Source organism: Agelaius tricolor, unplaced genomic scaffold (genome assembly GCF_023055355.1).
Source record: "Agelaius tricolor isolate 1412-34295 unplaced genomic scaffold, bAgeTri1.0.p SCAF_61, whole genome shotgun sequence".
NCBI classification, from domain to species: domain Eukaryota; kingdom Metazoa; phylum Chordata; class Aves; order Passeriformes; family Icteridae; genus Agelaius; species Agelaius tricolor.
Window position 1 is genome coordinate 1,356,975 of NW_027269321.1, and position 25,275 is coordinate 1,382,249.

Consider the following 25,275-nt stretch of genomic DNA (forward strand, 5'->3'; position numbering starts at 1 on the left):
GCTTGGCGCGGGCTCAGCCCCTGAGCCGGGCGCTGCCTGCGCCCAGCCCCAGCCTCCCCTGCCCGCACAGCCCTGAGGCGCGGCCAGCAGCCGCCGGCCAAGGGCTCCCGAGGGCAGGGGGCAGCGGGCCGGCTGCTGCCCGGGGAGCGGGGGTGCCGCCCCGCAGCCCCGCCGGGCCGGGGCTCCACGGGCACCCGGCTCGGGCCCTCGGGAGCCTGGAGAGGAGCCCGCGCGGCCTCTGGCTGCCGCAGCGGGCAGGGGCACAGCTGCCCGGCCCGCACACTGAGCGCCGCCCTCAGGGGCCTTCTCCAGCCTGAGGCTGGGCCTTGCAGGCCCTCCTTACCAGGCACTCGCTGAACTTGCACAGTTTCTGCTCCTTCACCAGCTTCTTGAGATCCCTCCTGTTCATCAACTTGAGCGCACAAAGCAGTGCTTCCCGAGAAGCCTGGAGAGCAGCAGGGACGCGGAGATGGCCCCACAGCCCAGGGCACGGCACCTGCGTCCCCGTGCCATGGCCTGCAGGAGGCTGCGATCCAGCAGGCGCAGGGCAGGAGGCAGACGAGCCCCCTGCCAGGGGAACAGCAGCAGCCCACGAGTCCTCACCTCTGCCACACGCTGATTCTCATCATGGCAGTGGAAGAAGAGTGCAAGCAAGCTCTGTTGTACAGGGATTTCCAAAGGGTTTTCTCTCTCTTCCAAATACTCCATCATGTCTCGGAAGAGTTTGATGGAGAGCAGCTGGACCTGGCTATTATCCTGTAGGAAAATAAAAAGAAAAACTACCTCAGCATTGGCTCCTGCAGGCCCCCCTGGGCATAGGGCTGGAAATGCACAGGGCACACAGTTTCCAGGCAGCAGCCGGTGGCTGTGGCTGGGGGCACAGAGCCTTACGTGGTCAAAGAGTGGCAGGAGCGCCTCAGCCAGCTGCAGGGCAATGGGGGTTGACATCAGAATGTGTGATTTGTGCAGGAATAGAAAGCTGAGTGTGATGAGGGTCATGCCAGCTATCTCTGCATCACTGTCGCACAGTAGGTCCATGAGGCTTTGGGTCAGGCTCCACATTCTTTGGGCCTGTGCGGAACACAAGTCTGTGAAAGGCCATCCTGCTGCCGCAGGGCCCAGAGGCCAAAGGCCTGTCCCGAAGCACGCGGGCAGCTGAAGCGGGAGGCAGGAGAGCTGGGAGCAGCTGCCCCAGCGCCCCAAGCCCAGGCCAGGCCAAGTGACTGCGTTCCCAGCGCAGCTTCAGCCACCGCCCCCTTCTCACCATTGAGGGATCATCAATGAGCTCCAGCAGGGCCCTGAGTGCCAGGCGATGCCTCTCCCTGCACTCGCTCTGCAGGTACCTTGAAGCGACCTTCACAACACTGGCACCACATTCACTGGCATCCAGGCACTGGAGGAGCTGAAAGGCACAGGCCAGTGATGGGGGAGCCGGCCGGCAGGAGCCCGGAGCCACACAGGGCTGGGCCCAGGCAGCAGCAGCAGCAGCAGCAGCAGCAGCAGCAGCAGCAGCAGCAGCACAGGGCGCGGGCAGCGTCCCAGGTGGCTGCGGCTCCCAGAGGGCAGAGAGCTGGGAGGCAGCTCAGCCAGGCAGCGCTGCACACCCGGCTCACCTCCACAAGGAACGCCAGGGCGGGCAGATCCCAGTGTGGCTCCTGTGTGCTGAGCAGCCAGAGGAGGTGGAGTGCAATACTGGAACCCAACCCAAGACAAGCATGGCGCATCTCCCTAGGAGGGCGAAAAAGGGTCCAGGAACCTGAGCAAATCTCTCCAAGGACAGGCTCGCAGAGCCTGCTGGTCTTTCACCACCGTCCTGCAAGGGGACCTGGGCCCTTTAGGAGGTGTCTCCTCCTGTGCTCTCTCCCCTCCCAGCCTTTTCCAGTCTGCTTGGCCGTCCCTCGGTGACAAGGCCCTGTGACCCAGGGCCACGGGGACTGTGTGGGACAGCCTGGGCACAGGGCACAAATGCCGGGAGCAATGGGGAGAAGGGGAGTCTCACCTGGCCAGCAGACCCACGGCATAGTGGCAGGTGTCAGCACAGAGCAGCGTGTCCCAGCCACGCTTGCGTTCCACTGACACCACCCCCTCCTTGTACTGCTTTCGGCAGAGCAGGGACTTCAGGCTCTGCACTGCAAACCTGTGTGCACAGCAAAGGCCAGGTCACCCTGGCAGCACTGGCTCCTTGGCAGGCCACGTGGCAGGGACAGGAGGACTGGCATGGAGCACCTGTTGGGGCTGGTGGCAAGGCCGTGCTCTTGCAGGCATTCCTTCCAGAAGGCATCGACCTCCTCTGGCATCTCTTCTGTGCTGAAGAACACTTGGAAGAGCAGATGCACAAATAGCTGGGGGAAATACGACGTCACTACACGTGGCACATGGGGCTCCTGGAGCATCTTCCACATCACCACGGTGGTGGCCTGCAAGGGACAAAGGCCCCCGAGACAGCGCTCAGTGCCCAGGTGTCCCTGGGGCAGGGCCCGAGCAGGGCAGGGAGAGGCCCGCAGAGACCTTGGCAGGGGGAGCACGGGGCCTGGTGGGCCTGAGGCTGCCCCTGGGCCAGGTTTCAGGCCAGCGCCTGAGGCAGGGAGATGCATTGGGGGAAGGAGGATGGAGAGCTGCTGGAGAGGCGGCCTTGGGGCCAGCAAAGGCCACTTGCTGAAACTCACAGCCAGGCCAAAGACACCTGTTTTGTCCCCATCGGAGGTGCACGTGCTGCGCTCTGGCCAGCTGCCCAGCACATCCAGGAGGATCAGCAGCACTGGCTCTGCAGTCCTGGACGAGCACATGATGGTCTTCCACATGGAGATGGCAGCTCTGCGGGGTTAGAGCTCTGTCTCAGGGGGGTCTCAGACACAGCACCGTGGCCTGGGCATCCCTAGGGGCCCGGGCTGACCACCGGCTCTTCCTCTGCCCACTGGGCCTGGCCAGCAGCAGCCAGGCAGCCCAGCCCTGTGGGGACAGGCCCCTGAGGGACGGCAAGGGAGCATGGCAGCAGGCTCGGGGGCTGACGTGCCAGGGCTGGGAAAGGCAGCAGCCAGAGGGCCCTGGAACTCTCTGTTGCTCAGACACCTGGGCCAGGCGGTACAGGGTGATGGGCTGGGGAGGCCTGAGCCCTCTGGGCAGGTGGGCCCCATACCTGTCACAGGACGGGGCTGCACGCAGGAGCGTCACCACTGCCTCACCCGGGTGTGCTCTGGTGAGATTCAGCAGGGCCTTGTCCAGCCTGTGCTGGGCAGAATCATTGGCCAGGAGCCATCGGTGAATGGACCTCACCAGGGCGGGCACCTGGAGAAGGCACGGGGAGACTTGGAAAGCTGCCAGAGGGAGTGATGTCCCCAGGGTCCCCAGAGAAGTGCTTCCCTTGCCAGCGCACTGCCATGGCCTCAAAGGCTCCCAGGGACCAGCAGGCGTGGCTGGGGAAGCCACGGGACTCATGGGGGAATTGAAGCCTGGCCCCAGGCTGCTCACTTGTTCTGGCCTGGCAACAGCCTTCTCCAGGAGCAAATCCAGCAGGGCGGCACTGGTCTCATGACTGAGGAGCTCTGAGTGAGCTCTGAGCCCAGTGCCCATGGTGCTGGTCTCTTCCTGCCCAATGCTCCGGATAAAGTCGCAGACGAGCTGTAGGAGAAGGGCAAGAGGCCGGGGATGTTGCATGGAGTGCTGCACACACGGTGCTGGGCTGAGCAGGGACAGCAGGCCCAGCCCAGGTGGGGGTGGCTGCAGGTACCTGCGCTGTTCTGCGGAAGCGGCCACGGCTGGATTCCTGCTCTTGTGTGCGCTCCAGGGCTGCATCTGGCAAAGAGCGAGCGCAGCCAGAGCTGAGGGGCTGCGGGAGAGCCCGGAGAACAGAGCCCAGCCCTGCACTGCCCAGGCAGGGAGAGCCCCGGGATGCCCCAGGGGATGGAGCACGGCCACTGCAGGGTGTCTGCCCAGCCCCTCTTCCTTCCTGTCCATGGGCATTTCCCCAGGGGATGGCATGGCATGGCATGGCATGGCATGGCATGGCATGGCATGGCATGGCATGGCATGGCATGGCATGGCATGGCGCCAATTGGCTGCAGGCTCCAGCCCTGCAGCCCAGTTCTTCCACTCACCCTCCTGCGGTGGATGGAACGGCACCACCTCTTCTGTCTCCTGTGCTGGGGCAGCTCCAGGGTCTTCTTCTTCCTCCTCCTCCTCCTCCACCCAGGCCAGCTTGGGCACTCTCGGGGCTCTCTGCTCCATGGTTGTGCCTGGAGCTCCTTGCAGGAGAGATGCCTTGGGAAAGCTCCGGGGCACCAAGTCCCATGCTCTGCCCTTGAGGGCAGCTGCAGAATAGAAGCCTCAGGAAGGCCACAGGTCAGCGAGTCCTGTGCTCTGGCCTCAAGCTCAGCTGCAGGAACAGCGCCGCGGAGAAGCTCCGGGTCAGACGGGAGCGAGTGCGCTGTGCGGGGGCTCCTCACGGCACCGCTCTGTCCCCTTGTGCCCCGTTGCGTGTTGCCAGCAGCCGGGCAAGCTTCTATTTCCCACGTGTCACAAAGGGGCCTTGGACACCGGCTTCCGTTCCATGGCACGGTGACCGTGCTGCAGCGTGCCACCCAGGGCCCTTGCACACACTGCCTTCTGCCCCGGGGCCGCCCCTGGCCCAGCCAAAGTGGCCCAGCTTGGAAGGAATCCCTGGCCCCAGGTGTCTGAGACAGCCCGCACAGGATCTTTAGCAAGGGCTCAGAGCATCAGCAAACGCTGCCCAGCTCTGCGGGCTCAGTCCTATCCCCATATCTTTCCCTGAGAGCATTTGAATTTCTAAATGAGAATCATTTGAAGGGAGGGGATTGACATTTTCCATTTCAGAGAAGGCTTCTGCCTTCCTTAGCAGACACCTCTCTTTTCAAAGCAAGACAATTGTTTATCATCTTGCAGATCCGCACTTGCTGGGCAGCCCCGTTTTACACCCAGGGCCTGGAGAACCATTCCCAGCAACTGGGAAAATCCTGGCTGCTCCATCCACCCAGAGATGAGGTCTCCAAATTTGCCCCGAAAGTGGGTCCAGCTTTTAGAGGCCAAAAATAGCAAGTCCCAGTGACTTGATGATAGTTTTAGCCCAGAAAGCCCTGCAGCTGATGGCACACTTCACAATCAGCAGGGGACACAGCTAGGCCAAAGCCCAGAGCTCTGCCGGGAGCCTTTCTCCTCAAATACCCTTCAGACAAACCTCCATGCAAGTCAGTTGGGAAAGTTTCTTCAAATGATCCATTTCTGGCACCACAGAACTGCACAGGGTTCTGTGAAAGATTCTAAAGCAGCTGCTCTGGTGTCCAAGAGCCAGCACAAAGAGTCTTGGACACCTATTTGTAGCTAAATCCCACTTTGGGTGATTTGAAGGAGTTTGGAAGGAGCTAGAGAGCGGACCTCTGAGTTTTTCAGATGATGCCATTGCTTTTTCTTCTCTTCTCCATAGACAGGAAGGGTGAGTTGGGCTCCCATCTGCACCGCATGGCTCACAGGGCCTCAAGACTTGTAGTTACAAGAGCTTTGAAGGATTTCTTGGTCAAGAAGACATGGCCAACAAGGATATTTATGTTTTGGAGCCAATCCTTCAAGATTTCGTCTTACGGACTCATGCTCTCGGGGTCTCTCGCTGGTCAGAGTGAGCCCGAGATAAGTTCCAAAGTCTCTTTTCCCAGCCTGGTGCTCAAAGAAGGAGTCAGAGCTCTTCATTTCTGGCTCTCAAGGTTGTTTCTTGTATCTTACCTATAAAATTCTTTCTCCTGTCCTGCCAAGGTCTGCTCAGCAAGACATTCTATGGCATTCTGCCTGCCCCAGGGTGGTGTTATCTTTTTATCCTAAAAACTACCTGTACAATATTTACAATGACTTTCCAATACCCATCACCTATGTTAGACAGTGTGCTTCTACTCTAAACCAAACTGAAAGTGCCACCATCACAGCAGAAGATGGAGGCCAAGAAGAAGGAGAAAGGCTGGACATGCCCAGATTCCTCCATCTTGCCCCCTGAAGCCCCATTCTAGAAACCCCAACAATCTATATTTCACCCTGTGATAAATTCACTATCATTCTACTTAAACTTTCATGGCTCGCAATTCTTCATGTAAGGTTGTTTTGTCCAAGGGCTAAATCAAAGGCACAGGGGTCTTGGGCTCTGTGCCAGGGTCTCTGAGCCCCCTGGGCAGGGGCTCGAGTCCTCCAGGGCAGCCAGAGGAATTTCCTGGGTTCTGACAAGTAGCAGAAGGGCTGACAAGTAGTCCTGTTGCAGTCCCTGCGTACAAGAGTTTCCTTGATCCCTTTGATGCCAGAGAGCACCAAGAACTTGAACCTTACTGGAGTCCAGCACTGCCTGCCTATCATGGAGAAGAGGGAAAAGATGAAGAACCTGGGCGGTGGTTGAGCCAAATTGGCATTTTTCCATTTCTGATTTCCTCCCAGCTTTTGCAGCAGGGCAACAACCCCATCACTGCAAAGCACTTCCTTTTGCAAGGCACACACTGACCTTGGTGGAAGCTCAGGGCTCTTGAAGGGGCTGCTGCAGTTGGCAACAGGAACTGTTGTTGAATTTTTCACGTTGCTTAACCCCCCCTGCCAAATGCCGTCAAGCGGTTGAGGAAGGAGAAAAAAGATTACCCTGGAGGAAGGGAGGCCAAGAGCTTGGAAAAGGAGGAAAGAAACGCTCCGATGATGACAATGACAAAAAACCCCAATTTATTTTTGACAGCAAATGAACACCGGCCGCCCTCCAGCCCTCCCAGCCTGGCAGGCCGAGCGGTGCCGTTCCCATGGCATGAGGTGCTGGCAGCCTGCGGAGAGAAACCAGAGAGCCACGGTCAGTGGCAGCAGGCTCCTGTCCCCCTGTCCCGCCAGGGCCTGTGCCCGGGCCAGGCTGCTGGCTGTGCTCAGAGCCCAAACCTCCCGACCCATTCTCTGTTTTTAGAGAAGGGCAGCGGGGCAGGCCACGTTCCACCTCCTCTGCTTAATCCCGGCACAGCAACCTCCTCAGCAGCTGCAAGAGCGGGATGCCCGTGTGCCCGCTGCCGCCTGCCCGGAGCCCTTCTGCCAGCCGAGCTGTGGAGCCGGGTGTCCACCTCTGCAGAGCTGCTGCCAGGAGAGGAGCCGATCCCAAACCAGGTCCTCGTCCTTCTGGAAGGGGCTGTCCCTGCAGACCGTGGCCCCTGGGGCAGCGCTGGCAATGGACGCGCTCCACGGACGCTGCAGGCGCTTCCCCGTCCGGTCCGGGCACCAGGTGTAATCCTCCTGGGAAAAACAAAGAACAATTGCACGAAAGTCAATTCAAAACAAGACATGGAAACAAGAAAAAGCACAAAGCCTGTCACCGTTTCATGGGCCTGAGGAGGGTCTGACCACTCCATGTGAGAATTAAACCTGTCCACGGGTGGGGAAAATCCCCACCTCTCCCGCCCATAAACGCACCCCTTCCTCAAGGGCCTGCAGAGCAGACCAGCTGGGGCACGGATTCGGAACCCGTCCCCCTCTGCCGCCCCCATCCACATGGATGGATGCTTTTGTCAGGCTGGCTGCCCCCGCCTCAACCCGTGCCAGGCTGGCTGGCAGAAGCTGTCAGCAAGGCCAGGAGCCGGCTCCGCTTCCACAACATCCATCCCCTGTCCTGCCAAAAAGCAGCTCGGCGGCCGGCGGAAAAATTAATATTCCCCAGCGCTGCCGAGCGGGGAACCTCCGGCGCGTGGCCAGGCCGAGCCCTGCCGTGCCTGGGAGCACCAGCATCCCCCCGCCCCTGCGCCAGCTGGGGACTCATCTTGATTCCATCGGGGCGCAGAGCGTGTCCTCCAGGCAGGGGCCGCAGCCAAAGCCAATCGGCTCTGCCCCGCCAGCGGCCAGCTCCAGGATGGTGTTCCCAGCTCCACGTCGTGCTCCAGAAGAACGCGCCAGCTGTGCCTCGGCTTGCGGGGACATCACGATGCCATTGAGCTGCAGGGGGATGTTTCCCCTGTCCCAGTCCGTGGCACCTTCACCGCACTGCCACCACTTCTCCAATGGGACGGGCAGCACGGAGCTGCTGCCTCCACAGCTCGCAGGGACCAGCGGAAGCAGCATCTCCTCGGCTGCGCTCTCTCCTCTGCGCCGCGGCCGCAGGGAAACGCTCCGGGGTTTTCTTCCAGCGCCATGAGACGCGTGCCGCTGCTGCTTGCTGGGCTCCTGGATCTCTGCTGTCTCCTGGGCCAGGCAGGGCTCCTGCAGCCAAGAATGCTCAAAAAGGTCCTCCAGTGCTGGCCTGTCTGTGGGCTCCATGCATAAACACCACCTGATGAGGTGTTGGCACTCTGCGGAGAGAAACCAGAATCCGCCACTCAGCGGGACAAGGCTCCTGTCTGTGCTCTCCCACATTCCACAGTGCCCAGGCCACACCAGGAGTGCTCAGAGCTGCAGCCAAAAGCTTCCTATCGATCCTCTCTTGCGGAGGACACCAGCACAGAGGCACAGGTGCCACCTCCTCCAGCTAAGCCCAGGAGATCCACCTCCTCACCAGCTGCAAGAGCAGGACGCTTATGTGCCAGCCGCCCCTCCCAACCCCGTTCTTCCCCTCGTGCCTTGAAGGCGCATCCCCACCTTGAGACACCCGGGGCAGGAAGAAGAGCTGGCCCCGGACGATGTCCTCGTTGGTGTGGAAAGGAAGGTGCCCACAGAGCAGCTCATAGAGCAGGATGCCCAGGGACCAGATGGTGGCTGGCTGGCCATGGTAGCAGCCAAAGAGGATCCACTCTGGTGGGCTGTACTCCGGCGTTCCTATGGGATACGGGCGCAGCTCATCAGGCCCATGCTGCTCCCTCCCTCCCAGCCAGCTCCCGTTCCACAATAGCCAGCCCCTGCCCTGCAACAAAGCAACTTGGCTGCAGCTGGCTGAAGATGGATTCCCCCTCCTTCCTTGCCTCCTTCCTTCCCTCCCTCTTCCCCCTCTGCCAGCCAAGGGAGGAACTTCTGCTGCCCAGCTGGGCCCCGGCATTGGGCTCACCTGACATCCGGGTGTAGAACGTGTCCTGGAGGATCGTGCCGCAGCCGAAGTCGAGGAGCTTCGCCTCACCCGTGGCCAGGTCGACGAGGACGTTCTCGGCCTGGATGTGGGGGTGCAGGACGCCGCGGCTCCTGCAGTGCCCCATGGCCTCCAGCACCTGGCGGAACAGCCCCCGCGCCACGGGCTCCGTCAGGAACCGCCGCTCATGCAGGAAGTACCAGAGGTGCTGACAGCGCTGCGGACGCTCCGTGAGCAGCACGAAGCCCTCGGGCACCTCGAAGCAGTCCAGGAGCCGCACGAAGCCAGGCCGCGACACCATCCACAGCAGCGCCAGCTCCAGGGGCACAAGGGCGCCCTTGCGCTGCGGGGGGACCGCGATGCCGTCAGCGGGGCCGAAGCTGCGCCGCGCCTCGGGCAGCCCCTGCCCGGCCCCGCCGCGGCTCGCCATGGCCCGGCCCGGGGCGCTGCGCGGCCCCCGCTCACTCCACGCTCGCTGCCCTCGCAGTGTTCCGGCTGCCGCCCTGCCGGGCCTCGCCTCAGCCCCGCCCGGCACGCCCCGCCGGCTCCTCCCGCTGGCCCCGCTCACTCCCCAGCCGCGCCCACTCCGAGATGTGCTCCCGGGACACTCGCTTGATGGCCGCCTGCGAGCCAAGGCCAGCGGCGGGCTGAGCTCATCGCCCGCCGCCCGCCGCCGCCCTCCGAGCTGGCCCCGTCTCTTCCCGGGGCGCCATCGGTGAGGCGGGGACCGGAGTAAACGCTGCCGCGGCCGCCGCTGCCCAGCAGTGGGCCCTGCCGCTAGAGCTGCTCTAGGGGAGGCCTCTCCGCCCATGCGGGCGGTACCGCGCTGCCGCTTTTCTGCCCGGGGCACCCGCCCGCCCGGCGCGCTGCTGCTTGCCGAGCTGCCCCGAGCTGCGGCGGCTCGGGGCCGGCGGCCGAGCTGGCGAGCGGCGGAGCTCGGAGCAGGGCAGCTGCCGGCCACGCTGTCAGCCACGGGGCGGGAGCCGGGCGGCAGCGGGGCGGCTGCGGGCGGAACCGCGGCAGGGGCTTCGTTCGGGGCCGGGGCCTCGGCCGGGGCTGGGCCAGAGCCCGCACCAGGCGCAGCCAAAAGCCCGCACTGCTCCGCCAGCACCAGAGCGAGCGGCTCTTCCAGCGGCGCCACAGCCAGGACGGAGAGAGCCCGGCCGAGGCGGAACCACGGCGGGCCGGGCAGGGGCGGGCACGGGGCGGCCCCGCCGAGGGGCGCCTTGCGGGACGCGGCATCAGCCGGGCTGGGAGAGGCGGAACACGGACGGCACGGCCCAACACGGGACGGGAGTAGGGTGAGTGTGAGAGGGAGAAGAGGATGGGGAGCGAGTGGGAAGTCGAGTGGAAAACCAATCAAGAGAAGCGCTGCTGCTGCTGCTGCTGCTGCTGCTGCTGCTGCTGCTGCTGCTGCTGCTGCTGCTGCTGCTGCTGCTGCTGCGGAGCCGCCGGAGCTCGCGGCCGTTCCTCCATTGCCCGGGGAACCCAACGGAGGAGCCGCCGCGCGCCCCAAGGAACGAAAGAGAGAAACAAACAGATCACACCCCAAAGTCATTCCTATTAGAGAAGCAACCAAAGAAAACAACGTAGCAATAACGAAGACTGTTGGCTTCTGGCTTATTTCTTCTTTGCATGAGACCAAGCATTTCATGGGGAACAATTGCCTCTTCTGACAATTTTGCCAGAGTGGACAGGAGCAGAGCATTTACTTTTCAAGTAGAAAAGGGAAATCGTGTCAGTAATGTCATCTCTTTTCATCCTCTGTTGACACAGTTGCAGGCTGCCAAAAGACATGGTCTGCAGTGTGGAACTTGGGGCCAAGTTTCTTTTTCTGCCAGAGGATGAGGAGGGGAAGTATCCCAGAATCATGGAGTCGTGGCATGGTTTGGCTTGGAAGGGATCTGGAAAATCCCATGGCTGCAACTCTCCTGCTGTGGCTGGGGATCCCTTGCACTGGACCGGCTTGTCTAGAGCTCCATGCAGCCTGGCCTTGAACACTGTCAGGGACGGGACATGCCCACCTTCTCTGGGCAACCTGTTCCAGGAGAGTCTTTTTTCTCAATCCCTTACCTAAACCTAATCTCTCTCCATTTGGATCCATGCTCCCTTGTCCTGTCCTTGCCTGCCCCCGTACAAAGTCCCTGTCCAGCTTTCTTGTGTGTTGCCCTCAGGTACTGGAAGGCCACAGCTGGATCAAGGCTGGGTCTCTTTCCCAGGCTGAAGAAGCCGAGCTGTGTCAGCCTTTGCTTGCAGGAGAGGAGCTGCAGCCCCGGCACCATCTGGGTGTCCCTGCTGGGCCCCTGCTGCAGCGTGTCCACGTCCTTGCCGTCCGTGCCGGGGAGCCCGGCAGAGGCGGAGGCAGCGCTGCAGGTGCAGGGTCAGCGGCGGGGAGGAGACCCGGCCCTGGCAGCGGCTCCGGGAGCAGCGATCGGCGCTGGGCCGCCCGCACTGCAGAGAGCCGGGGCCCTTGTGCCTGCCCTTGTGCCCAGGGCGCCTTTCCCCGCCGCCCGCCCGCCCGCCCGCTCGGGGGAAATGCCCCCTGTGCCGCCCCTCAGGGCCGCCCCTCGCCGCTGCCCCGGGCGCTCCCGGCGCCGCCTGGAGGGGCCCAGGCCTCGGCCTCACCCTGCTCAGCCCGAGGCCTGGAAAAGCAGATTCAAACACCCACCCAGAAAGTGCCCCAGGATGCCAAGGTCAATCTTTTGTCACCAGCACGGCTTTGCTATCAGAGTCTGGACGGGAGTAGAAAATCACCAGGGGAAAAGAGCATGAACAAGTTCTGCCTTGGCACTACCTCTAGCTGTGGGGTACCAGTTGTTGGTTTCACTGGCTCTGGATTGAAGGCACTTGAGACAGTAATTCATGTTCAGACTCAAGTGTTTATTATTTCTTATCAGTAAAACAGCCTCATTACTGGGAGTTCAGCAGCTTTTCAGTAGAAGGCACAAAATGGCCCACAATCTCTTGTTCCAAGGTCTTTTAAGACTAAACTATCCAATTAGGAACTGACACCTAGATTATTTTCCCTTTTAACCCAATAACTGATCCCAAAGAGCCTGCAATGTGGAATTTCTGCCCAATTACAAAAAGCCACCCAAACCCATGAAGAAGGAAGAAGCATGAAGAAGAAACCCAGGACGAAACACTGTGCCCTCCATTTTGCTTCCATCCACAACATACTAAAAATCCCAAAACCTCAATTTCTCAGAGTCAGAGTAGACCAAAGCCCAAAAACTGGAGGTGATAAAAATGGACTAAAACCACAACCAAGGAATCTGCATCACCCTGAAATACCTTTCCCCTTACATCAGCCTGGTGCATATTCATAGAGCCTCATGCATACCCATAAACTACTTTACATATTCCAGGAATGATTTTACATGGCCCCTCCCTGGGTCTGCCTTTTCAGAGCATGTGTGTTTCTTGGCTGTGGTTTTGGCTCCTTCTCTTTATCACCTCCAGGTTTTGGGCCTTGGTGCACTCTGCCTTCAGACGGGGAGTGCTGATAGTTGGCAGATCTGTACAGGTGTCCTCATCCTGGGTGCATTGGATGTTATCCCACCCAAGCAGGCAGTTTAACAGAAGCAGCTATTTCACTGAGCTTAATTAACAACAGAAATAAAAACTTATAACAAAGTTACTTTAAAAAACAGTCCCAGCCCATATTTGATCCCAGTCTGTGTGGTCCTGATCCATATGGTCCCAGTCCCTGGGATCCCAGTCCATACAGTCCCAGTCCATATTTGATCCCACTTCAGGCTATCCTGGTCTGGAGGGTTCTGATGCACAGGATCCCCATCCATGTGATCCCAGCCCATATTTGATCCCAGTCCGTATTTGATCCCAGTCCGTATTTGATCCCAGCCCATCTTTGATCCCAGTCTGTGGGGTCCTGCACACACTCCCAGGGTCTGGAATTCCAGTTCCCAGCCAGGAAAAAATGTTCCTGCCCTTGAACTTCCTTCCTATTCCCGCAACAAACTGCAATAAAATTATAAACAAAGAAATAATAATTGAACTTTAAAAAATTATAATAAAAATAAAATATAAAAATCTCAAATCTTCTTTACAATACTCCAACAGTGATTCAAACCAAAGCAACAACTATTACTATAATATTACTAATGTATATAAATAAACAAATTATATATCAAGAAATACCTTTTGAAAATTTTAACTCTATGACTAATGTACTTTAGATAAAAATATCTAAAGAAACTACCAAGCAATCTAACACACCTTAGTAAAACAATTCATATTACAAATATACTAAACACAAAACCAAACACCAGTACAATTTCTCAGACATTTCAACCAAACAATTAAACTTTAATAACATCCTTAAGTACTCCAAAACAATTAAAATTATTTTTAAAAGGTTTATTGGGGGTGCGTGGTTTTATTTGGATATTGGTTTTTTAATTGTTAGAGGCTAGATGATTTAAAAAATGGGACTTTTATAAGAATTGAATCAGCTGAGAAGGTGGCACTCTGCAAACAGAACTGACTGAAAATGAACAGGACAGAAATCACTAACTCTGAAAGTTTTATTTGCTATCAAATACAACCCACACACCCAGCCCCACACAATCCCAATCCCATTGCTCCAAATTGGGATCCCACTTCTCCCAGTCCCCTTCTAACCCCATCTCACCCTGGTGGCTGTGGAATGGAGAGTTTAGCATGGGATTGAGGTTTTTTGAGGAGGGAACAAGGAATTTGAGGTAGGATTGAGCCTTTTTGGGTTAAAATTCAGTTATTTTCAGTGGAATTTGAGTGGTTTTGAGGTGACAGATTCATCCCTCTTGGCTTTTAGAGTGGAAACACATGGAGAAGAGAAAAAAATTCAGGCCAAACCAAAGGACAAGCAGGCAGGTGTGTTCCCAACATGGATCACAGGGAATGTGAGTGACCAGGGCTGTGCCCAAAGTGCCTCCTCCAGTGGGGGATGGAGCTGCAGCAGCGCACGAAGCTCTTCCCGCACTCGGGGCACTTGCAGGGCTTCCCTTACCGGTGCCTCCGTTGGTGTTGGGTCAAGTGAGAGCTGCAGGAGAAGCTCTTCCCACACTGGGGACACTCGTAGGGCCTCTCCCCTGTGTGGATGCGCCGGTGCCTGACGAGGGTGGAGTTCTGCTGGAATCCCTTCCCACAGTCGGGGCAGCGGAATGGCCTCTCCTCTGTGTGAATCCGATAGTGCCGGAGGAGATGGGAGCTGGTCTGAAACCTCTTCCTGCATTTATCACACTCGTAGGGCCTCTCCCCTGTGTGGATGCGCTGGTGCTTGATGAGGTCAGAGTTGCGCTTGAATCCCTTCCCACAGTCGGGGCATTGGAAGGGCCTCTCCTCTGTGTGACTCTGATAGTGCAGGAGAAGATCAGAGCTGGTCTGAAACCTCTTCCCACACTTGGAACACTCATAGGGCCTCTCCCCCGTGTGGGTCCTCTGGTGCCTGATCAGGCTGGAGCTGCAGCTGAAGCTCTGTCCACACTCCCCACACTCGTAGGGCCGTTCCCCAGTGTGGGTCCTCTGGTGCCTGATCAGCTCGGAGTTCCACCTGAAGCTCTTCCCACACTCCACGCACGTGTGGGGCTTCTCCCCATCATGGAGCTGCTCATGGAGCACCAGCTCCGAGCTCTGGCTCCATCTCCGGCCGCCTTCCCGGCCCAGGCTGGCTCTTTCCCCCTCACATCCCCGCCATCTGCGTTTGCAGCCCCTCCTCGTGCGGCATCTCCGGGCCTTTTCCTCCCCGTTGGCTTCCTGCGCCGTGGAGCCGCTCAAAACGGCCTCTGCCACCAGGTTCTGCCGCCGGCATTTGTCCTCCCTGCTCTCCATGCTCAGCTCCTGCTCTGGGCGAGGAAGGACAAGGACAGCATGGGATTTGCCTCCGTGCCACAGGCAAGGGCAACGAGATCCCCCCAGGCCGTCTCTGGGGACGCACTGCCCCCTCTTGGCTCTCCCCATTTCGGGATGCCAGGGCTGTTTGGGCTCCCGGGCTCCCTTCTCCCCTCATTCTCTGCTCTGCGCTGCAGCGGCTCCAAGGAGTCCCCCCTGCCCCTCTCCAGGCTCTTGAGGCTCCCGCCAATGGCGGCGCTCCCCCCTCTCTGGCCTCCCCACTTTGGCCTCCTGGGGGACACAGGGCTCTGCTCCTCCAGGCTGCCTCTGCCGGCAGCCGCCACCGCCACCCCCCGATGTCCCCCCGAAGGGCCTTTTCCGCTCAGCCTTGGACTTCTTCATTCTCCAAACATCCCCCCAAAAACCCAACCCAGGGACCCCCCGGGATATCCAGGCCGGGCTCCCCCTCCCCGCTCACCGGAGCCATGGGGGGGGTGATGATCCCACAGGTGGGGGCTGCGAATTCAGGCAGGGATCGAGACCGCGTGGCTCCCTCAGCTCAGCCTTGATCCGCCTTCGTCCCTCCTCTTCCTCTTCCTCCCGCTCCTCCTCTGTCCTATCTCCACCTCCCTCTCCTCCTCCCCCTAACCCCGCCTCCTTCCCTGCTCTTTCTCCTCCCGCTCCTCCTCTTCCATCCCCCCTCCTCCTCCTCCCCTGTCTTATCCCCACCTCCTGCTCCTCTTCCATTCCGCCCCTTCCATTTCTTCTCCTCCCCCTCCATCCCTGCCCTTCCCTCCCTCCTCCTCCTCCCCCAGCAGCAGCCACACCCTCGGTGCCCCGTTCCCGCAGCCCTCGCAGCCCGCGGCAGCAGCGGCCATGGAGCCGGGCCAGGTCGGCATGGGCAGCGCGGGGCTCTCGGCTGCTCCCAGCCGCTGCGGGCGGGGGGAACCCGGCCCGGGCCAAAGGAGAGGCAAACTGGGCAAACTGGGGGCAGATCACAAAGCTAAGGATGCAGCAGAAAATGGAGCTGAAAGAGTTATGTTAATATTAACTCCAAACGAGGAAAAACTGGAAATTCCAAAGTTTAGGGAAGCCGAGAAAAAAGAATTAAACAAGATAGGAAATGAACAAGATAAATCAGGGAAATAGAAACTTCTACATGGAAGACAATTACTTAATAAAATGTGCTTACTAGGAAAAGATTAGAAGACGTGCATCAGAAACCCCACTGGCATACTCAAGCTTTGTGTGATCATTTTTTAAGGAATTTTGGGTGCACTGGGATTTTTGGTGTAGCAAAGCAAGTCACTGAAAGATGCTTAATTTGCCAAAGGATAAATAAAAAAGGTGATGAGAAAAACAACATTAGGAGGTCATGAGTTAGCTCGTCGACCATTTCAAAATATCCAAGCATTGGATTTGTTAGGTTCTGGATTTATTTGGAAAAAAACCCATTTAATCTAGAAGAAAGAGAATATGCCATATGTTAGACAGGAGATTTTAGGAGAATAAAAATCTTTGAAGTATCAGAAACACCCGAGGAATAAACCAAGAAAATAAAAAGGGGAAATGAAAGGGAGGGGAACAAGAGGAAAAGTCAGAAAGAGAGTGGGATCCTCTGCAGCTCTTGCCCCCTCCGTTGGCGGCCGAGGCGCCTGTCCCGGGTCCCGGCTCGCTGCCCGCCTCAGCTCCGCCTGCCCCGGTTTCCATCCCAGGTGCGGGCTCACTGCCCAGGGCAGCTCCACCTGCCCCGGCGCTGGCGGTGAATTTGTGTGCCCTGGCCCCACTGCCCGGCCCGCGGCCGCTCTGCCGGCCATGCTGGGCAAGATGGGGTTGCTCTGTCCTGCCGCGTGGGCCGAGGTCACCGCGCCGACCGCACCGAGGGCGGGTCCCAGCCATCCCATCCCCGGCTGCCCTGCCCGTGCCAGCTGCGCTGGGCAGCGCCGCTGCTGCTGCCGGGGTCTCCCACCTGCCTTTTCTCTGCCGGGAGCTGCCGGATCAGCCGCCAGAAGCCATGTGGGGGCTGCCCACGCTCCGGCTCAGCCTCCACGGGAAGATCCCCCTCTGGCGATTCCGGCAGCAGACCCTGCCCACACTCCGACCGAGCCTCGGCGGGATATCCTCCCCTGACCCCTCCTGCTCTGAGTTACGTCCCCTTGGTAACCACAGCTCCTGCTGTTCAGGGAAAATCCCTCTCTCTACAGGAAGCACCTTATCAAAACACTAGGAGCTCAGTTAAAAGGCAGCCCTCTCCAAATTCTTTCTCAAAACACGGGAGAAAGGCTACAGAAGGTAAAAAAGTGAAAGAGTTAGATGAAGGGATTGCTCTATTGCCGTGAAGAGAGGTTCCCATGGCAGGGATGCGCTGCCCCGCCCCGCGGGAGCCACCGGCGCCCCTGCCGGCCGTGCCCGGAACTGCACCCAAGGGGAAAGCGCCGCGGCCGAAAGGCCGGGACCGGCTCCGGGCTCTGTTTGTTGGCACTGCCGGAGCTGTTGATACACACTACTATTATTATATTATACACACTAGTAAAGAACCGTTATTCCTAATCCCATATCTTTGCCTGAGAGCCCCTTGATTTCACTATCCTAAAAATTAAGAGGGAGGGGGTTTGCATTCTCCATTCCAAGAGAGGCTTTTTCTGCCTTCCCAAGCAGACACCTGTCTTGTAAAGCAAGACAAGCACCCACAGGCACTGAGGGGGGCTGCAGGAGGGGCAGAAGAAGGCCCTGCAGCACTTGGGCACAAAGGCCCAGCAGGTGAATGCAAGAAGGGAGCAGCAAAAGGCCAAGCTGAAGGCAAAGGCCAGGGCAGAGCTCCTACAGCCCCTGAGGGATCAGCCCCAGGGCCCAAGGGGGCCCCGGCACCCAGGGCACGGCTCGGCCACAAGCACCCGGCAGAGGCATTGCCCTCCTCGGCAGGGCACAGCCCACCCAAACAGCCCCTGGCAAGGAATCAGGGCTCCGCCTGCAGGGCACAAGGACACTGCAAGCAGAGACAGCAGCACCCTCAGGACCAGCAAGTCCAGCCCGTGATGGACATGGATTGGCAGGGCTGTCACAGCTCCCATCACACCAGGGACCCTCCACACTGGAGCCCTTGAGAACATTCAGGTGGGTCTGCATTGAGAGGAGGCATTTCCTGATGGACACAGGGGCCTCTCAATCTGTTCTGAATCTTAGACCTAAAGGGGAAAATAGTAAAGGAATATTTTAATTTTTAAGGGAATGAGAGGGAAAGATGAGCAGGTATGATTTGTTCAACCACTATTAGAAGCTGTGGGGGATAGGTTTGAAATAAATGAATTTCTTTTTCTTCTTCCTGTGATTGTAATTAACTAGAAAGGAGGTTGAGAGCTGGATTTTAATACTGTAAAAAGGGATACAGAGGCCAGTTCTGTTGTACCTCTGTGTCAAAAGTCTGACAAGGCCTATGCTGAAGTGAACCCAGAAGTGTGGGCAGCCCCAGGGAAATACAGAAAATTAGATATGGAGCCTCTACAAATTAAAGCAACCAGGACAAGCACTACCCTGTTCCAAGAGAGGGAAGGAAGGGCTCACAGCCTGGTATTGAGTCCCTGTTAAAGGCAGGGCTTTTGGAGCCAAGGGTGTCTCCCTACAACACTCCTATCTTGCCAGTCAACAAACTGGATGGATGGACACAAGGAGGAAACACAGAATTTTCAAGTGTTAAAATTAAGATTAACTGAGGCGAGTGGCCTGGGCTTTCCAGACAGGGAAAAAGAATTTGAATTATAGGTGGACGTTAAACAGGGTCTTGCCAAAGGAATTCTTGTGCTAAAATGTTTAACCCAGTGGCCAGAGAGCAGCCTCATTGTCTGCAGAATTGTGCAGCCACAGCTTCCATGGGAGCAGAGGCTGAAAACTGATGACAACAGGAGGATCTCCTAGAGTTCAAGTCTGGCAGGGCTCGGTGATTACAGTATGAAACTTGTTCAGTGGCACAGGAGGATTCAGAACTGAGGACAGGGCAAGGGTTTAACCCAGCCTCCTGTTTGAACAGCCTGGAGAGGGGCTGGCAAGGAACCCAGGACTGCACTCAAGGGACAGAGCTCCCGAGCCAGGCTGGGAGAGATTGATGGGACATTCCCTGGCCTGAGGGAGACAATGTGTTTGTGGATGGCTCTGCAAGGGCAGCAGAAGGGAAAAGAGCTACAAGACAGGCTGTTATTAAGGAAGGGGAATCAGACAAAGCGCAGGTCACCGCCCCATGCTCAGCTCAACCCGCGGAGCTGTGGGTGCTTGTAAGAGCCTGGCACTGAAATGCCCTGAGCAGGAAGGCTTCAATATCTTCTGCTGACACCATGGCACCTAACAGGGGGGCAAAAGCAATTCTGACTGCTTCAGCAATCACTGGATCACTTATTAACCTATTGCTAAAACAAATAATTCAAAGATAATGGATTGTGGAAGCAATAGATTCAGATGGGGAACTCATTTTACAGGAAAGACCCTTCAGGGGGTTATGGCAGCTTTAGGAATACAATGGGACCTCCATAACCCCTGGCAAGCCCAGAGCTCGGGTTGGGTAGAAAGAATGAATGGGGAAATAAAGAAACACCTTTGGAAGCCGGAGATGGAAACCAAGATGCCATGGGTACAGCTTTTGCCATTGGCCTTGGCAAGAAAAAGAGCCAGACCCAAGGCAGATATTCAATTATCTCCCTTGGAATTCATGTCTGGAATTCCTTACCTGGGCAATTCTCCACCTAGTGCAGGGTGGAAATAAGGGATGTAAATGTAAGGCAGGCTGTAGCCAGAATCCTGTCTCCTGTGGAATCTCTCCCCCAGGAAGCTGGGCTGGCACAGAGCCTGCCCTGGGACTTTGCTGTTGCCAACACCCAGCCAGGCCATCGGCTCCTGCCTAAGGAGCGCAAAGCAGCACCACTGGTGGCCAAGGGGCCCACGCCAAGTGTCCCTGAGGCCAGAAACAGCCGCCAGCACAGCTGAGCACGGGGGGACCCCTCAGCCTGGCCTCAGGGGCTCTGAAGCCCCGGAGATTTGCACTTCCCGCCTGCAGCAGGACCATGGGAGCCGCCCCTGAGCCTGCCCTGAAGGCAACGCAGCAGCAGCCAGGGCTCCACAGCGGGCCAAGCCCCTGGGCCTGCCCACAGATCCTCTGCTCAAACCCTCGGGAATCCTGGCCACCCTCCCCTGGCACCTCCAGCCACTGCGGCCAAGCCTCGCTGCCGCTGCTGCAGCTCCAGCGCTGGCTGGGCCTGCACTGCCACAGCTGCTGGGGAGCACCGCGGCACAATTCCACCCTGGGGCTCACTCACACCCACACTCTGGGCTGCCTGCGACTGCACTGCTGCAAAATGTACCCATCCTGCTTCTTTTAAATCTTCTTTCTCTGCTCAGAAAGGTTTCTCTACTCAAAGGTTTGCCTTTGGGAAAGAAATTTTAAAGGTTTTATTTAAGGGGTTCCCAGTCTGTTCGGATGTTAAACTCATCTCCACCACTCAATGGAGACGAGTTTAACATCCGAACAGACTGGGAATAGCCCAAAAGACACCCACAGAGATAAGGACCAGCAACAAAACATCAACGCCCCGCAGCAAACAGCAACCAACAGCTACCCCAGACACTGCCCCCGCACAGCTGGAGACACCTGGTCTGGAAAAGGCTGAGAAGGAAATCCAGGAGTGTGGACGGAATTCACAGCAGAGGGGAAGAAATCCGAGTCTAATAGGAAACCAAACACTAAAAACTTACACGACTTGGAAGCAATGAACATTAAAGCAGTGGATTTAGATTGGTTCAGACTACGTAAAGTTTAGGAAAAATCGAGTAAAACTGACATGTCATGGAATGATGTTTTCTGCTCAGCCAGGCTATTTGTGGATGAAAGTATTTCTGTTGCACATCCTGGCCAGAACCAAGTAATGCCTTGACTCTCTCACACTAAAGAGATTCTTGGAGAGTTTTTGTTTTCCCTACAGTTTCAGTGATAAGATTACAACATGAGAAACATTTTTTATAATAATCCTACTTTATATTGTCAGGTAGGTTTGGGACAGAAGGGTGAGAATCAATTTTTGGTCTGGGTTTTTCCATGTTCGCCTTTATGTTGCATTTTGCAAAACTGAAGAGCTTTAACCGTGATACTTTTAACTTTTAAATAGTTAATACTTTTTTTAAAAAAAGCAGATTCCGGGGGCCACATGTGACTCACCAGATGGCAGCCCTGGAAGAGAAGCTTTGGTTCTAGTCAGCCAGGAGAGGAGCTTTAGGAATGCAAATGAACCCTGCTGGGCAAAGCCTGGCCAATGTACCTGGGTCTCTTGCCTGGGGCAGGAATTGGGCTGGTTCCCCCTGCCCCTCACCCCGAGCTCTGCCTGCTTGCGCTGATGGAATTTGCACAGCTCAAGGCAGAGCCCGGGGTGAGGATATCTGACCCTGCAACAGAAACGGGTGAGGCTGCACAGGGAAACAGCAAATGGAGAATGTTGGGAAAACTTCACTATAAATAAATGGGGGGGAATCATCCCTCTGCCCACTCCAACGTGTGCTGTCACTGTCTATGTTATATAGGGTGGATTAGAGCACTGAGATGTTCTTGCTCCCACAAGTTCCGGGAAATCAGTTGGGAATCCAAGTATTTGATGATTTAATTAGAGACAAATGGTCAATTGATGCAGCCCTGGCTGGAGAGAGCGGCCAAAGATGGGGAGAAGATGAACGGCCAGCAGAACAAATCCTACAACACCATGGACCAGCCCCTGGGAACCCAAACCAATTCATATCAGGAGCCACAGAACCCATTCCTCATTTCAATGGCACCATTAGATTACAAGCTGGCCTCGGAATAACCAACCAGACAGCTCCAGCTCCTGACCTTCCTGCTGAGCAATCCACTGAAATGAGGAACACAACATTTCACCATGGGACGGGATCAGATCATCTGATAGCAGAGAAAAGAGGAGTTTGTGGAAAATCAAATGACTCAAACTGGTCTTGGCAAATAGATGACAAAGCAAAAGTGGTGAAACAGATAACAAAGGAAACAAAAAAGCAGCTCATGTACCAGTCCAAACGTGGAAAAGATGGGAATGGGACATGGTTTTGTGGTTCCCTGGCAGACCATGGGTTAAACGAATGCTGCTTCTGCTCTGATGTGCTACAGCACCTCTCACCTTTTTACCATGCTCCACACCTTGAGAGTGCAGCTCATTCAGCAGCTGAGCGAGGGGCCAGGGACTTGTAGATAAGGAAGTAAGGGGCGAAACCACCAGCTTCAATAAATGTTATTAATTAACATGGACTGCTGCTCACAGAAAGTCCCGCTAAATTCCTGAACGTCGAGAACAAAAAAGACTTAACAGAGCCGTGAATATCGGCTGTTCTACAAAAGTGGGGGTGCACATTAACGAGGACGTGCAGTTGGCAGATCGGGAGGTCTGAACCTTCCAAGTACCTCGGCCAGTGGGCAAAGGGAGAGGGAGATGAGCCGGGAAAATGAGGATAAAAAGGAGGCTGCGAACTACAACAATGGCAGCGAGCGCACGGCAAATGCGCCACGGCCTCTCCCTCTGCTCAGCAATAAAGTCACTTGTACAGGACTCCTCTGTCTCCTCGGGGCACGGAAACCTCCGGCCACGTGAATTTCCCCGCACAGCCGCGGGCACGGGGCAGCCGCCCCTGTGCCAGCCACAGGAACCGGGCCGAGCCAGCGCTGCTCCGGCAGCGGCTCCTGCCGAGGCAGCGGCCGCAAGGAGACCGCGGGCAGCCGCTCCCGCAGCGCCCTCACGGCAGCGGCACCACGGGCCGGACACGGCACAAGGAACCCGCCTGAGCCCCCTGCCGCCCCCGAGGCCCGCAGCGAGCCCCGAGCCCCCGCACAACCCAGCGCGGCTCCCACCTGCGCTGCGGCCGCCTCCCAGCTCCGCCGCCGCCTCACCGGTGGCTCCCGGTCACTCCCAGTTTGGTCCAAATCACTCCCGGTAGGATCCCAGTTGCCCCCGACACGGTCCCAGCGGCTCCCAGTCATGCCCTGTATGGTTCCTTTCACTCTCAGTCCCTCTCAGGAAGAGCCCAGTGTGGCCCCAGGCACTTCCAGGATGAGCCCGGTCACACCTTACCCGATGCCATTTGCCCCCGCTGTGGTCCCAGTTGCTGCCAGTATAAGTCCAGTCACCTCCAGTTTGATCCCAGTTACTCCCAGACACTCCCAGTACTATGCCAGTCACTCCAAGTGTCACCCCATCAGTCCCAGTATGATCCCAGTATGACCCCAGCATGGGGCAGCTGCTCCCAGTATGATCCCAGTTGCTCCCTGCATTATTCCAGTTTCTCTTCTTCACCCCTACTACACATCTGGTCACTCCCAGTATGATTCCAGTCAGTCCCAGGATGATCCAAACCATTCCCAGTCCCTCCCAGTCCAATCTCAATTGTCCCCTGCATGTTCCCAGTAGCCCTCAGTGTGGTCCCAGTATATCCCAGTATGATCTCTGCTGCCTCAGTTCTGCTCCCTGTGGGTTCTTTTCCCAGTCTGTCCCAGTCCATTCCAGTCTGTCCCAGTCTCTCTCCAGCAGCTGCTGCCCACCCCCCCCTCCCAACCCCATTCCCGGGCACTGGGACCCCCCCCTGCACCCCCTTATCCTGCACCAACACCCCCCTGCACCCCCTTTCCCGGGTATCCTCCTCTCCCAGCCCCTGGATCCCCCATTTCCGTGAGCCCAGGGAGCCCCGGGCCCCCATTCCCGGCCAGCCCGGGGCACCTCAGCCCCAGCCTCCCTTTGCTGGGAAACCCGGCCTGGGCACGGGGCTCTGCGGCCGCTCTGGGATTTATAATCCCCCAAAGGAAAGGGAGAGAACAGCAGAGAGAGAGCGAGAGAGAAGGAGATTGGGAATCAGGGATCGGGTCCCAGCGCCCAGCCCTGCTCCGCCGGGGGTGGGACCCGCACCCGCAGCAAAAATTGGCTCCGCTGCTCCCGCTGCTTGCCCGGCTTTGGGCCGAGCCCAGCGGGGTCCGGGCAGAGTTTGAGCGCAGGGCCGGGAGTTCAGCAGAGCCCGGCCCGGGGGTCCCGCAGGGCGCGGCCCTGGAGGGTCCCAGACGGATCGCCGAGGGATCCAGAGGGGTGCCAGGAGGGGATCCCGGTGAATTCCCTGGAATTCGCCCTTTCCCCCTCCCCCCGCGCTCCCTCGGGCACTTTGGCTTTCGCGTCTCTGCAGCCGCGATCGGGGACGGCTGCGATGGCCCCAGCGCTGGGGCTGGGGGTGCTCCGGGGGCTCCTGGGGCTCCTGGGGGACCCGGGGGCCGCGACCAAAGGTGAGTGGGACCCCCCGAAACCGGGACCCCCCTGAACCGCAATTCCCGGGCACCGGGACCCCCTTGATCTTCCATTCCCGGGCAGGGGAACCCTCCTGAACCCCCATTTTGGGTCATGCCACCCCCCCTCACTCCACTTCCCCAGCACCGGGACCCCCCTGTACCCCCTCATCTGGCACCGAGATCCCCTGAACCCCCATTTCTGTTCACCGGGACCCCCCTGAACCGCAATTCCTGGGCACCGGGAACTCCCTAAACCTCCATTCCCGGGTACCGGGACCCCCCTGAACCCCCATTTTCGGTCCTGTGACCCCCTCAGCACCCTTTTTCAGCACCGGGACCCCCCTGAACCCCCATTCCTGAGCACGCGGACCCCCTTGAGCGCCCATTTCTGGGCACAGGGACCCCCCTGTACCCCCTTGCCCAGCATTGGCACCGCCCTGTACCCCCTCATGTGGCCCCAGGACCCCCCTGAATCCCCATTTCTGGTCACCGACGCCCCCGGAACCGCTATTCCCGGCCACCGGGACCCCCTTGAATCCCAAATTCCTGGAAGGAAACTCCCCCCGAACCCGCATTCCCCGGCACGGGAACCCCCTGAACCCCAATTTTTGGGCACTGGGACCCCCCCGCCCCCCCTAATCCGGGCCTAGGATCCCCCCGCACCCCCCGTCAGTGCTCTGGGACGCCCTGCACGCCCATTCCCGGTCACCTCGTCCTTCCCAGACCCCAGACCCGCCCTTTTCCTCGGCTTTTGGACCCCCAGATCTCCCAAATTTCGGCGTCCCCCCAGTTCTTCATTCCCGGCGCTTCCTGGAAGGGGCTCCAGGGGATCCCGGAGGGTCCCCTGGGGCTCCAGGGGGTCAAGAGACCCCCCTTGAACGTTCATTTTGGGGCACTGGGACCCCCCTGTACCCCCTTTCTCAGCCCCGATAACCCCTGCACCCCCTTATCTGCAGCCTGGAACCCCCTGAGCCCCCATTCCCGGGCAGGGAAACCGCCCTGAACCCCAATTTCTGGGCACCGGGATCCACTACATCCCCTTACCCAGCACCGGGACCCCCTGAACCTCAATTTTCAGGCACCAGGACCCCTTGAACCCCGGAACTCGGGAACGGAACCCCCCGGAACCCCATTCCTGGGCACCGGG

At 58.1% G+C, this 25,275-nt stretch overlaps 1 protein-coding gene and 1 pseudogene across 1 annotated transcript; both read right to left on the reverse strand.

Moving 5' to 3' along the window:
- The window catches only part of LOC139605244 (zinc finger protein 850-like), a 170,959-nt pseudogene that overhangs the window by 72,986 nt on the left and 72,698 nt on the right, over positions 1 to 25,275 (reverse strand).
- On the reverse strand, positions 7,762 to 10,474 carry LOC139605235 (uncharacterized). Its single transcript, XM_071456579.1, has 4 exons — positions 10,374 to 10,474; positions 8,981 to 10,248; positions 8,578 to 8,754; positions 7,762 to 8,291 (listed from the first exon to the last, which is right to left on the reverse strand). Exons 1-4 carry the CDS (start codon positions 10,472 to 10,474, stop codon positions 7,762 to 7,764), a joined length of 2,076 nt encoding a protein of 691 aa, XP_071312680.1.

Coding starts and splice junctions, on each gene's coding strand:
- LOC139605235 (XM_071456579.1), bottom strand. CDS start 10,474: ATGGAGGAACGGCCGCGAGCTCCGGCGGCTCCGCAGCAGCAGCAGCAG. Junction 10,249..10,373: donor CAGCAGCAGCAGCAGCAGCA/GCAGCGCTTCTC, acceptor CGCCTCTCCCAG/CCCGGCTGATGCCGCGTCCC. Junction 8,292..8,577: donor CCTGCCCCGGGTGTCTCAAG/GTGGGGATGCGC, acceptor TTCTCTCCGCAG/AGTGCCAACACCTCATCAGG.